General features: G+C 36.1%; 1 protein-coding gene across 2 annotated transcripts in view; it reads left to right on the plus strand.

Moving 5' to 3' along the window:
* LOC129245781 (arginine kinase-like) overlaps nucleotides 1-15,143 on the plus strand; it is a 91,203-nt gene that overhangs the window by 51,181 nt on the left and 24,879 nt on the right. The window contains exons 8-11 of one of the 2 annotated variants that reach the window (XM_054884163.1): nucleotides 3,025-3,390; nucleotides 3,688-3,834; nucleotides 6,456-6,609; nucleotides 10,947-11,104. In XM_054884163.1, the coding sequence (XP_054740138.1) occupies nucleotides 3,025-3,390; nucleotides 3,688-3,834; nucleotides 6,456-6,609; nucleotides 10,947-11,104 (825 nt within the window). The remainder of the gene's footprint in view (nucleotides 1-3,024; nucleotides 3,391-3,687; nucleotides 3,835-6,455; nucleotides 6,610-10,946; nucleotides 11,105-15,143) is intronic. The other variant, XM_054884164.1, reaches the window with a different exon arrangement.

Raw genomic sequence — 15,143 nt, forward strand, 5'->3', positions numbered from 1 at the left:
ACAAAACTAAATTTTTGATTTTTTACGGAAAGTTCGGAAAAAGTTATATGAAAAACATTTAGTTGAAAAAGATTAAAAAAACACTATTTTGAAAGGCCTCCTATACTACGACATAAAAATTTGAAAATTTCTAATTTTTATTCCTTCTCCCTCAAGGCGCTCCAACTTACCACTGTGGGCCAGTTGCCTCTCAGGAAATGCTTGTCAGTGTAGTCCACCTTATTTCTCATTTCACTGCACCCCATATATACACACATATGTGTTTATGTATATACGAACATGCTTTCGTTCCCTTAAGCCCCTTTAGCTTCCTTCCGTGGCGTGTGAAATGGCATGTGAACATGCAAGCGTCAAAATGTTTGTTGTCCTGCGATATGCCACGCTATAGCAATTCACCATTTTCGCATTGTAATTTCACATGCCACTTATTGTTGGTGTGTTGCAACTTGCAATAGCTGTCGTTGTCATTGCCACTTCCGCTGCAGCTGTGCTTCGTATCATGTGTTGCGTTGCGCCAATTTATCAAAAACATTCGATCTGCTACCAGGTTAGGAAATTCTTAGTAACAAAATAGATATTATATAGTTTTTTTTATTTTTTTTTGTGTGTTTAAATGCACAAAGTTTTACTTCCTTTCAAAAGTTTGATTTATTTTATTGCTATTAGAATCAATGTTTTCAACTTACTTGCCGTGAGTTTGATACACATTTAAAGCAGTATTTGTTGCGTTCCGCTATATCGGTTGCAAGTGCAATGCAGTTGCAGCTAAATATGTAATGTGATCTTGATTAGGAGTTTTTTGTTATTGAATGTCGAACATAATGACATTATATAACTGGTTATCTGAGTGTTACAATCTTAATGGTTTGCTGTTTCTAGGAAATTAGCAAATTTATTATGCATTTAAAAGCTTTAAAGTACAGTGTTGTGTATAAACTAAGCAACTACTGTTCTTTAGCTGAAACTAACACTGATATCGGTATTTTACTCCGTGTATTTGAATTATTTTTTTGTTAAATTTCTTCATAGTTTTTTGTTCAAAATTCAATAATTAAAGTAAAGTAATTAGTAAAATACCAGAAAATGTCCGAATCCTAAGCAACTTTTTGTAATCTCTTCTAGTGGAATTAAGTTAGTAGGAAGCCAAAGATAGGCAAGGAGAGAAAGAATAATATAAAGTCGAACAGTCACTAGTTAGGAATTGGGGGAAAAACTCTGCATGTAATGAAATATAGAAAATTTACTTAATGTAAGCCTTGCACAAACCGGACAGCATAGAAATAAGTGCTGAGATGAGTCCATGAAAGAACTCACTTGGACGATAAATTAAAGAAAGTCTTTTTTGATACCGTTGCAAAGGCTAAGGGACGTGGAAACAGGAAAAGTGATTATAGGGTGGGGTTTACTACCGATAAAATACATCAGGTGGTTAAAAAACTAAGTCTGCTATTATTATTATTAAGCTGCTGAGGGGCCCTATATTTTAAGGGTTTTTTAAAAATAAGCACATCATGCTCCCTAACTTATGGTTAACTGGTTGCACTGCACTACCACCAAGGTGGGGTAGCCGTTTTCTGCCTAGTGCAGGATATTTACAAATAATGTGCTCTGAATTTTCAGTTTCCATTTCACAGAAACGGCAGATGTTCTTCTGTTTAAATGGTATCTCAGGCTACAGTGGCCTGTAAAGTAATGAGTTCAAAGGGTTAAGTCTACAATGCTGAGTGAAAGTAGCTTATCAGTAATTCGTTTGTCCGGTGTTAGGAATTGTTTTGCTTGTTGCTAATTAGTAGAATTTTGACAGTGTTCAACGAATTTTTTTCCTCCCTCCACCTGAGAAGTCCGTTAATGTGGCCCTTTGCAAGTTCACAGAAAGGCTTATGATCATTTAGGGGCATATTTAACCCTTTTTTAATACTATGGGCTGCTATTTAACTTCGCTTCTATCCAGAAACTCAACCTAATAATACTGTGTTGAAGTTCCATAACATGTTGAGAAGGTTCATTCAATCATATTTCATTTTTAGGGTGATTATAGTTGATACAAAGGCTTTCAAAGCCTGCTATATCCGCAGGCGTAGGAAAACAGTGAGTGCCAAGATGCCTAAATTTTAGCCAAACGAGGGTAGGAAATCTTAGAAGAAGGTACTGAGATGCTTTCACCTCATCCTGCCTAAAGCAGCTGCAGAAAGAACTCGAATTAATGTCAAGTCTCACTGAGAGGATGCTGAACGCACAGTTTCCGGAAAGGATACCCACAAGACACAGTAGCTTCCTCCCTCGAGTGCTTCTCTGATCTGCTCGTTGCCAGAAGAATCTTGCGATTTTGCAAGTTGGTTTTCTTGCCCAGCGCTCGCTGAGTGCATCATAACTGGAGCAGACCACAATTAGGTAAGAGAATAGCAATCTTCGATTTCGTAGGGAACCTTACGGGCTCCTACTCATGTGTCTAACAGTCACCTGCATTTTTCTTGTGGTCAGGTAGCAAAATGAGCCTAATTTCGAAATATTCGTGACAGTTATTGCTCAAATGGACAGTTTGAAACATACTGCAGTGATTCGGTAGTCAGAACTTGAATGTAACCAAGGCTTAAACCAAGCCTTCAAAATTGTGCAAAAATAGCCGAAAAAAATTGTGAAATAATTAAAAAATGAAAAAAATAAAAATTAAAATTTAAGAAATAATTAAAATGCACTTTACAGCGAGTCCACTATAAGATCGTTCAAATTCACGAACCGTTCAATAACTTTGAGAATTTTGCTTTTTACAAGTGTATTCCAGTTAACGAGAATGTTTGGTTAACATTTACTACGCGTTAAGGCTGACTCGTTTATGTGATATTACTTGAATAAATTTTGTATAGCACCGTAGATAGATATTTCACTGCTTATTAAATATGTATTAGTTGTTAAATACGAAAGTTGTGCTGTATTTTTGCGCATTTTTTCGAAAAAGCAGCATCACATCAAAAGTTTTAGTAAAATTCAAAAATGAATTTGTTACCATCGAACATTTTTCGTTAGCCAAACAACGATAATGAAACGAAGGTAGAAGCTGCAAATGAAAACGAAGCGGAGCACAGTTCTGAACCTGAACCAGAATCAGAACCGGAACTAGAAGTTGAAGATGAACCTGAATCCACAACGAAATCCGACAACGAAGCCGAGTCTGAACCAGAACCAGAAGATGATGTTCATGTCATTACAGATCCGCATACAGCCGAACAGCTCGACGAAAATCACAATGAAGATAAATATGGCAATGGTGATGCCAGTTCGCCCACCTCATCGTTGGCCATTGAAGGCTTCGTGGCTGGCGCATCGGAGGATAATAGAGTTCAGTCACAATCCGCTGCTTATGTACATGAAGTATTAACGCTAAGCATACAAGTTAATTTCTGAATTGTGTGAATTTATATAAGTATATAATTATGATTTTGTTTTTTTTTTATATTAATTTTTTTGAGTGCAGTTGTATTTCGGTTTATGTGCGCTTTTTTAATAGAAAAATTAACAGTCAGTTATTGGCTTTTTGGTTTCTTTTTTTGCTTTTAGCTTTTTTTTGTTTACTCTGGTAGTATTGATTATTTTGTTGTTGTATTGGTGTAAGTTTTTATCTGTCTTTTGTTGTTAAAAATTTTTAATGCAATCTCTGTACTTATTCAATAAAATATATTACAACTGAAGGAGTCCGATATACGCAATGCCATTGATTCCGGTGATATGGAGCAATTAGCGCAGATTGTACTTAATGGTGATGGCAACAAGTTGGTGGATATGAAATCGAATAACCCAGATATACAGGCGTTTCTCAATAATGTGCCCAATTATATGGTGAGTAGTAAAAGAAAACTAAAAACACAAAAAATTAAAAACAAAAATTAAGTTGGGTAACCTCAAAAATTTGAAATACACGAAGGCAGTCTGAGAAATATCTTCACAAAAAAATATAATTCGTTTCATTTACATTTTTTTAATATTTTTTACACCACAAAAACCTCTAATATGATATATCTGTTTCAAGGATATTTCTGTATAATTATTTTCTGCCTTTAGAAAAATTTCTATCTTGAACGCTACAAAATATGCCTCAGTTTTCATTTAATGCCTTCTTTCAATGAAAATCTCTTAGATAAATTTGGCTGAGCTAGTAAATAAACTGTAGCAGAATCAGTTTAGCTTGGCTCCAAAGTTTGAGCTACTGCATTACTTTTTTTAAAAAGCAATTCCCTTCTTTGCCAAGGGAGAGGGTTTCCTTCTAACACTTTCTCACGCACGGGTAAGGTGCTTGTGGGGATTTTGTACACTTTTTGATCAGTAACTAATTTTTATGAGCTTAAAAAATAATTAGGTTCCAATTTCTCAAAATTTTTAAGGACTAGAGCAATGGATGTATTTCGTAAAAATTAATTTCAAAGAAAACAAAAAATGAAGTATTTCTAGATTATTTCACATAACTCGTCTATAAAAAAAAGATGCATGAATATTTTTGAAAATTTTTTTTATTTTTTATTAGAAAGAGTAAGCCATTAAAACCGCTGAACATGAAAACTATTTTTTTCAAATGACTTCCGCGGCTGGTTTTACAGTAATTCGTTCTTGACGTTTACATTGGTGACATGACGGCTTTGCTTTAGGGAACACCTAGTAAAATTTTCTGAAGAATACTTTTCTAGGTCTTCTGAATCCTTGCCTTTTTGAATTCAATATTTTGCTGGCTTTCTTCAAAAAAGTGTCCAAATGTGCCTTTTAAGTAGGAGTTGATGGGTTAAAATATTCTACGAATATATTTCCAGTGCATTTTATTGCATATGTCTTAACCTTTCGCTTCACTAAGATATACAGTTTAACCATTTTTTTTTTCAGAAAATATTAACAAAGTCTGGGTTGGTTTCAATTATTGCACAGTGTAATGTAATGGAGCCAATTCACGGATTTTAGGTGGCCGTTTGACATCACCGCATCGGTTGATTTTTCGATTCTCAATTTCCAGATTCGATTTTAATATTTTCCAACTTGGTTCAGGCGAAAAGCGTATCAGTTTGTAGGTGCCTAACCGAAAACTACGTTTCTGATCGGTCGCTGACGTTATTTTAGCTGTCAAATCGATATTTAAAATGAGTAAACGGACTACCTTATATTTTGGTATCAGCCCGATAGCCTTTGCTGCTAGTTTTCTTAATTGTGTAATATAATATCAAGAAATAAATAAAATTTTTTGACAAAGTTATCTTTGATTCACTTACATTACAGCGCCTAATATGATTCATAAAAAGTAGAAGAGAAAAAATTATCGTGAGAATGACACAATGACAAATTTTGAAATAGCAACACTTGGAGGATCGAAATAACGAGTACAAAAATTTCTCACCTTCAATTCGTATGAGGCACCCTTGTGTACGATTTTGCCGAGTTTATCAAAGTGCGCCAAATTAAGCCAAGTCATTCTCCATCTGATCTTTCCAAGGCCGAGGAGGCCTTCCTCTTCGTCTGCTCCCACCAGTTGGTACCGCATCGAATACTTTGATAGTTTGTATCCATTCGGACGATAGGACCCAGCCAACGAGCCGCTGGATCATTAATCGCTGCGCTATGTCTATGTCGGCGTAAAGTTCATTGTTCCATCCATCTATGATACTCGCCGTCGGCAACGTGTAAAGGTTCAAAAATCTCCCGCAGAACCTTTCTCTCGAACACTCCAAGTGACGTTTCATCGGATCCAAGCTTCTGCGCCATACGTTAGGGTGGGCATGATGAGAGCCTTGTAGAGTGTTAATTTTGTTCGTCGAGAGAGGACTTTACTACTCAGTTGCCTACTTAGTCCAAAGTTCGGGGCTGACATTGTTATCGGTGTCCATATGTGTCAACAGTAACGTGGATGCCGATACGCGAGTGCGCTGACTGTTTGTTTGATGACTGATGACAGGACGTACTTCGTTTTGTCCTCGTTCACCACCAGACCCATTCGGTTTACTTCTTTATCCAGTTTGGAGAAGGCAGAACTAACATCGCGATTGTTAACGCCGATGTTGTTAATATCATCGGCATACGCCAACAATTGTATGTTCTTGTAAAAAATTGTGCCTGAGTAATTAAGTTCTGCGGCTCGTACGATCCTCTCCAACATCAGGTTTAATAAGTCACACGACGGCGAGCCTCCCTGTCTGAAACCTCGTTTGGTATCAAACGTGTGAAACCGAATCACTCCTTTGACAAGCTGTCCCACATCCAAGTATTAACCGCGCCCGACGCTGCTTAATTTCGATGATCTGACGCGAACCGATGTTTTCAGCGTGGTAAAGTCGTACACTCGTCTGATAAATTTCACCACAAAGAAACAAAAATAAAAAATGAAACACAATTAGAACCAATTATTTTTTCCTTTAATAATATTTATTTTTTTATTTCAATATGAATGCACCTATTTTGAATTAACACTTCGTTTTCCTTCGCAGAGTAAAATACGCCGAGTACACGAAGCAGCTCGAGAAGGCAGTTTGCTTGCTTTGCAGCAGGCTTTGGATAGGCGAAAGTTTGCCGTTGCCAAGGATGAGATCTCACCTAATGGGGCAACGCCTTTACACGTGGCAGTGCTTTTTGGAAATGCTGGTGAGAGAACATATACACGTAATGCTGTTAAAATTTATGTAATGAGTGTTCGATGAATAATGCATATTTTGAATTTAGGGACGCTTTTTGAATTTAGTGGCACAGAAATTGTGAAAATCCACAATCGATATGGTGAGAGATTTAATTGAAAAATTGGGTAATTTTGTTACCAAAATGATGCAATTTAACGCATCTTACTAAAACTGTGTAGGCACAGTTATGACCGTGACACTGACAGCAGTGATAAGGTCAGAATTCTAGCTATAAAGGTAGCTTAATGGCTAGTTTAAAAATGGTACAGGTGTTAAAAGAACTGCGAGAGATTTTCGAAACAGTGATGAAATCAAGAGACAGATTGACAGACAGTTTCACCCAGTTGTAGCACGCAGGAAAACGTCTGGTGTTATAAGAGCACGTTTGAAGAGCTCCAGTCTGTGGCGGCTCACTTGAGTAAAGGAGCGTGTTGAAATCTCGCGCTTTTGGCATTCAAATAAAGGAGAACATAGCGGGATATAATGTCGTAACGTTTCCATTTTAGACAAAACATTACACGGAGAAACTTAAGAAAAAGTAGAATTCAGGTGTATACAAATGGGGCCACAATGCTTTGTCTAGTTACACTAAACTCCAAAGGTGGTAGGCGTATGTATAGACAACTTGAATGCAGCTTGAGATAATATAAGTAGATGTGACCGCGTCTGAGAAAAGGGGTATAACGCCCGGATAATTGATTTTGGCGGTTTAATATCATTGAATACCTTAAAAATTCAATGCAACAAGTCTCAAGTGAACATTTTTTTGCATTTATTTAAGGTAGGTAGGTTTGACAATCAAATCACACATAGGAACAGTGATGTCACTTATACCACGAAATGTGTCCGTTGTGAGCCGCAGGGGCTGGGCTAGACTTCCCCTTCCAGATTGAACCATCCTGAGCTTTGGACAAAGCGTAAAAGATTTTTGGTACTTAAAGTGTCTAGATTATCTATATTCATTAAGAAATAGGATCTTAAATATCAGTTCCTGCTTCTGGCTAGAACCGGGTCTGTGCGAAAAAGGTGTTGAATTGTTTCCAGCTCCTCCTCATTCCTTCAGCTTAGCAGAAATCATGCATGTAAATGCCTAACCTCCTTACGCGACTTCCTATGAGATAATATACTCTGAGGGCCCCTACTAAGGTCCTAATTTGAAGTCTACTCAATTTTATAATATTCTTGGATATATGTAAATTTAGCATTGGTTATATTTGCCTAGCAATTTCACAGGTATTGGTACTAATCCATCTTTGATTTACAGAACCGATTAGTGCGTCTATAACAAGAAGCTTACAATTTGCCAGAGGTAACCCCATAAAATTATTTAAGCTTGGCATACAGGTACTTTCTCTTTCAAGTTGGTCAGTTCTACAGTTACCTGGTATATCTCTGTGGCCTGGAACCCAGCATAAGATAATACGATACTGTTTAGCCACCTCAATAAGGGATTTGGCGTCAATGTAAGACACTCCTTGATGTTCTTTGGAATGCATCCAGATCCCGTAAGGCAGCTTGGCTGTCTGATATCTTTTGATGATTTCCTTTTTATCCCTAACCATGAATAACCTTTATTTCCGCTTAAAGAACACTAACAAAAGATAAACAAATTAAAAAAAAAAAATACTTAAAATGCATGGAAGTATGAATTATGTTATTACAAAAATTTTTCTCTGCATTTTAGCGTAAATTTAAATATTAAAAAATTATAAAGCTCAAAACGCGTTTTTCTTGGAAAGTTAATTTTGATCGTTAACTAGCTTTTTGCGTACGCACTCGCAAGCTTTAATTCGATAAAGTCGGTTCACAGAGTAAAGAGAAATACTTTAGTTTTACTTACTATTCACCTGAAAGTCAGCTATAATTTGAATGAAATATTTGAAATTTCTAATTCCGGCTGCTTTCAGCTGAATTGGGCTCAGTAATAAATATTAGTATTGGGTAGAACAAATTTATTGCAGTGAAGAATAGCAGCGCCCTTTTTTTTTTTTGTTCTTGTTAGAAGAAGAGTTAACTTTAAATGTCGAAATCAATTTCGATCTATTGAATCACAACAACTTTGAGCCGTAGCAACGCAGAGTGGGTGTGACTAGGTTATATAACAAAGTTCTTTAAAAACCTGTGTTTGCCCATCCATAAATAATAAAGATGCCATTTTAATTATAAGCTGACCTAAATCCATTGAAATAGTTGTGTCGCATTGCGTGTCTAATTTTAAAATCAGAAGGTCAACTGAAAATAGCTTCGTTATTTATTTACGGGAAAATGCTTATTAAATGCTTTTTCATTCCATATAATTCATATAATTAAGTTATCTATGTACATATATATGCACATATGAGTGAACAAGTTTTGAAAAGCCCAAAAATATGTTTGTGCGTCAATAACTTTGCACAGAATGCTCCGATTTGCGCAGGTTTTTCTGAATTTTAAAGCGAATCTCTCCTGTAAGGACATAAATTGCATACACTTTTAAAACTAGTGTCTTTAAAAGCCAAATGTGTTAAGAAAATCATAAAATTGACCTCAAACTGCAAAAAATCAAAGTTGACTTAACCCTTTGGAGTATTGTTTTTTAGCTATAAGACTCAGAAATATTTACTATTACTCTATTTACTAGTTACTTTGTTTTTACTATAAATTTATCAATTATTTTCTATTTGCAAAAAAATGTCGAGAGCAAAAAAGATAATTATTAAAAAATCCTGTTTGCGTGTGGCTTAAATAAATACAGCAAAATCTTTCTTTATTAATTTTTTTGATTTATTTTATATTTTATGAAAATATAGTTTATGGGCGGTCGCCGTAGCCGAATGGGTTGGTGCGTGACTACCATTCGGAAGTCACAGAGAGAACGTAGGTTCGAATCTCGGTGAAAGACCAAAATTAAGAAAAAGTTTTTTCTAATAGCGGTCGCCCTCGGCAGGCAATGGCAAAAGTCCGACTGTATTTCTGCCATGAAAAATCCCCTCATAAAAAATATCTACTGTTGGGAGTCGGTTTGAAACTGTAGGTCCCTCCATTTGCGAAACAACATCAACACGCACACCACAAATAAGAGGAGGAGCTCGGCCAAACACCCAAAAAGGGTGTAAGCGGCAATTATACATATACTTCATTCTACTACAAAAGTCGTATATGTGAATCTAAGTTTTCAACTTTGAGAATTGAAAAAAAAATATATTCAACAAATTTTCACCAAATTTCAAACTCTTTTTCAAAAATTTCGAGTACGCACTGAATTCTGCTATAATAAAATGCTAATTTGACGTGGCTCAAAAATCGCACATAAATAACGAATGAACTTTTTTTTCATGGAAGAAAACACCCAAGCAGGCCAGCGGAAAAAATTATAAAAATCAACGCCATTTTACATCCTCTTTTAACTTTTATATTATTAGACCAAAATTTAATGGTCTAAAAAGCTGCTTTCGGAAAATTAATCTAAAAATTCTGAATAAGAGTTAGATCTTTTGATGAAAATTTGCTGAATTTATTAGTTCTTTTTCAATTTGTACAAGATTTGAAACTCGATTTTTTATGGTTTTTGTAGTAGAATAAACTTTGTTTTCATTGCGCATTTTCGTTTATTGGTTATACTACTTCTTCAGCTTTAAGCCGACTCCGAACAGCAGATATTTTTTATGAGGAGTTTTTTCATCGCAGAAATACATTCGGAGGTTTACCATTGCCTGCTGTGGAGCGACCGCTATTAGAAAAAACTTTTTCTTTATTTTGGTGTTTCACTGAGATTCGAACATACGCTCTCTCTGGATTCCGAATGGTAGTCCCCTCGGCGGGCACCGTACTAAAATTACTTCTTGAAAATAAAGTCAAGTCAGAAAAGCGTCCGGTAGAGGATATTGGAGAATCGAAACGAAAAAAGTAGCAGCCCCTCTGGGTTACCCGTTTTCACAAGGTGGAGACTTGCAGAGAAAAAACTATTGGAGGCTGTTAATGCGTATTATGCCATATGACTATCAGCTTTTGAGGAGTGCCTTTAGAAGCAGTAGAACACACAACTCATTTAACACTTCCTGTGTGATTTTTTGCCCCTCGTAGAAAGTGTTGCAGATTTCGGGAGGAATTCTTTTTGGGGACATAGAAGTTTAGGCATGGAAATTCAAATGGACTGACCGAATGTGTTTGTAAGTTTTCCACGAAGTCTATCCTCCGGTTTTTAAAATAATGTTTAAAAAAAATTAGGTATAACTTAATTTTTTATTCTTAATAATTGCATGAGCTACATCACGATATTAAAATTTCTTTATTTTTTCTTCTTTGTTCTATAATTCTCTCTCACAGATATTGTTCGCTACCTGGCGGCACGTTTTCCAGAAACTACCACAATCACCGATAACGATGGTCGAACAGCGCTTCATTATGCCGCCACTATAAACGATAATGGGCACTTCTACAACGTACTCGCACAGCTAGGTGCCAACAGTAAAGCAGTGGATAAAGTAAGTTTTTTTAATTGTAATAGTAAAATAGTGGAAAAGGGTTAAGCTAGGGTCCAGTCTTGACGGGGTACTTAAGGTCGACAAAATTTGAAACAAAAATTAGAAAATTCCTTTTCAAGGCAAAATCCTCGGTATACCATACTTTGAAATTCGACAATAAATGCTGAAGAGTTGACGAAAAATGTAGAATGCCAACCCCTAAATTCGACAAAAAAAAAAAAAAAAAAAAAATCGAAATCGAAATCGCCTTTTTGCGGGCTACGTACATTCAACTTTCATATAATTATTTTTTTTTATGCTGGTACACTCGTGTCGAAGATATGTTCACGATTTTGGAAATATAGCATGTTTAGTTTGTTTGTGAGAGGCACAAATACTATCGAAAGAAATTGATCAAAGAAGTTGCATGAAGTTTTGTGTAAAAAATAGAATTAAGTGCTCAAAAATACTTGAAATATTGACAGTGGTGTACGGTGGGAATACTCTGAGTAAAAAAATGTTTACAAGTGGTACAAGGTTTTCAAAGAAGGACACCCCAGCAATAGACAACCGATAAAAATGTTGAGAAAGTGAAGAAAATTGTTATGGAGAAGCGTCGACTCGCAATTAGAGAAGTTGGTGAAGTTTATCGGTTGGCTCATGCCATGCATTCTTTTCGGAAATTTTTGGGCAGGAGGCGTGTGGCAGCGAAGTTCGTTCCAAAATTGCTACATTTTGATCAAAACCAATGACGCATGAGCATCGCTCAGAAATTGTTTAATTACGTCGACGATGATTCAGACGATGATTCAGTCATAACTGGTGTCAAATCATGCGTATATGGTTATGACATGGAAACCAAAGCCACATCTTCCCAATGGAAGAGTCTAGGAGAGCCAAGACCAAAAAAAAGCACGACAATTTCGATGAAATGTCAAGGGTTTTGCTCACTATTTTCTTCGATTACCATGGCGTAGTGCATCAGAAGTTCTTACCACAAGGTCGTACGGTAAACAAGGAGTATTATCTTGAAGTTATGAATCGTTTGCGTGAAGCAATACAAAAAAACGCCCGGGATTGTGGGGAATAAAATTCATTGCGTTTGCATCATGATAATGCACCTGCTCACTCATCTTGGCTTGTGCGAGATTATTTGGCCAAAAACAATACCGTTATCATGTTTCAGTCACCATAATCAGCAGATTTGGCCCCCTGCGACTTTTTTCTGTTCCCAAAATTGACGAGACCCATGAAAAGACAGCGTTTTGCGACGATAGCGGAGATAAAAACCGAATCTTTAAAAGAGCTCAAGGACTAAAAGGAGTAAAAAGTGCTTACCAGAACTGCTTTCGAGAATAGAAAAAAAAATCGCTGGCACCACAAGTGTACTGGTATTATATCTGAGGGGGGCTATTTTAAAGAAGATAAAATAGAAGTTGATGAATAAATAAATAGTTTTTGAGAAAAATGAAATTCACCTTATTTTTTGAATGTACCTCGTATGATGGTTCGGCATATCAGCAAAAAAAAAAAAGTCAAAAATGAAGACCAATTCAAACTTGCACTTAAATAAAATTAAATTGGCTATAAAACTGCATACCCAGAATTTTTCTAAAGATTCGAAGTACAAAGTTTGATGCAAATTTGCCGATTTGTTATAAATTGTGTATAAAGTTTGGAATTCCGCTTTATATGGCTTATAAAAAAAAAAAATGATATAAAATTGAGTGAATAGAGTAAATAAATAATCACAAGTTATCAATTAGTGTGTTTCTGGACGCTGATAAGGCGTAAGGCTAAGTAAAAGTCTTGGCTAGAAGAACTTAAACTTTCACGAAGTATGCAGTGGATTTTATTTAATATTGGGTGTATACTATGTCGTCCGAATGGATACAAACGCTCCGGCCTTGAAAGTACTCGATGCGGTACCAGCTGGTGGTAGCAAAGGAAGAGGAAGGCCTCCTCTGCGTTGGAAAAATCAGGTGGAGAAGGACTTGGCTTCACTTGGTTTGTCCAATTGGCGCCGGTTACCACGAGAAAAAAACGACTGGCGCGCTTTGTTAAACTCGGCCAAAATCGCGTAAGCGGTTATAGCGCCAATTAAGAAGAAGTATACTTAAATGCTTAATTTTTTTTGCATCTACGCGTAGGCGGCAAAGATGTTTATTCATAATATCAAAGTAGCAAAGTGAACTAACAGAAATGTAATAAAAATAAAATAAATAAAATTGCGGGGTTTGTAATGAAGAGTTTGTATCGGAAACCCCCAGCAAAATTTGACTAAAAAAATATCCATGAATCCTCTTCCGTTCATGTGCGAGCGATATTAGTTTGAATTGAATTCTGTTATGTACCACTAGTATTGGTATGTATATATATATATATATATATATATTGGTACAGGAGAAATATTCTTCTTAATTTTCTATACAGACACAGACCAGACCTTTGTCGAGGTACTTTCTCTTTATTGATGGCATGGTGATGCAAATAATAGTAATCAGCAATTTCAATAGAGAATATTCATTATATGTTCAAGTGTTTCGTATTCCAAAATAATCCCATTGGAAGAGTCATATTCATGGTTCACATCAATACCTCCTTAAATAACGCACTAACGCACTGCATATTTATTCTGCATGCGGAACTACATATAAAAAAAAACATTTCTACAGTCATTTTTAATTACGCCTTCGCAAACTTTTTTCAAGCGTGTGAGCGACACCTGCTGGAATGAAAATTTGTTTCTATTTTCTACAATCTCAGTGGTTGTGGTTGTGGCCACTGGGCATTTTAAGTCTGCCCAGTGCCCAGTGGCATTTCCGTTGCCAGTTGCATGAAACCCAAGCAAATGCTCAGCGAGTGGTATAATAACAGCCACAAGACTCCCATATCCTGTTGAGGCAATTAACGGGCCTGTGCCACGACAATGGATACCCACGTATGCGTTGCTGAAGTCACGTATGCTAATCGATGTATAGCTTCCGTCCTAGCGTGCAAGTGCGTGTTAGGCAGAATCTGGCCAGCTGCGATGGCATATACACTGCGTTAAATAACTAAAACGCAAGGAATTACTGACGAGGGTCAACAATTGATTTATTTTTTATTTAATTAAAAAAAAATGTATATTATGAAAATATAATTCATTCTCCTACAAAAACAATAAAAATTAAAGTTTCAAACTTAACCCTTTCGGTACGGCTGGTACTTATGTGTACCACCAAAGTTTAAACGTCCGTAAAATGTTTAATTTACATTCAATCGAGTTTAGAAATGTACCGTGCCGTCTGTTGAGATTTTCACAATCCGCACGTGCGTGAAAGATTATTGATCCCTTCATAAATCTCTGGGTAATAAATCTATTCAAGAAGCAATTGCTAGGGATCGATTCCTATTTAACACATCTAAGATGTATTTCGCATGCCCGGAAAAACCATTAGACTGTAGTAAGACTTATTACCTAAACGATTTGGTAGAATGTCTAAAAAAAACGTTCCGAAAGTGTAGACAAGACAGCAGCTTCCAAAGTATAGACGAGTCGATAACAAAATTCAAGGGCCGCAGCTTACTGAAGCAATACATGCCCCTAAAACCGGTGAAAAGAGGTATAAAAATATGGCTTAGGTGTGAAGCTGTAACTGGCGATCTTTTATGAGCCTCTTAAAGTAAATTTTGTTTTCTTTTGTTTTTCTTACCTGAAGGTTGCCACCCTGTCATCAACTTGCCAGCGGACAGCTTATTTTTTATCACCTTTCGTTTTCGTTCCCATTTTGTAAGCAAATTCGTTTGTGTGTGTGCATATTTTATTTCTTAGTCACTGCTATTTGCACATTCAGTACTGAGGTAGTTCAATAAAGAATTGTATTTACTTACAGACGGTGCAATTATAGAAACCTAATCTTAGAGCAGAAAAATAACAAACAAAAAAGAAAGATTCCAAAAATTAAGGAACAAAATTCTAGGCGTGCATTCAAAACTGCAAATGTATCAGAGGGAAACTGAATCCAGAAAAATTACTTATACGCACCGCCAGCTATGAATTTAAGAAAAAAAATGTTAA

The sequence above is a fragment of the Anastrepha obliqua genome, chromosome 4 (assembly GCF_027943255.1).
Source record: "Anastrepha obliqua isolate idAnaObli1 chromosome 4, idAnaObli1_1.0, whole genome shotgun sequence".
Lineage (NCBI taxonomy): Eukaryota > Metazoa > Arthropoda > Insecta > Diptera > Tephritidae > Anastrepha > Anastrepha obliqua.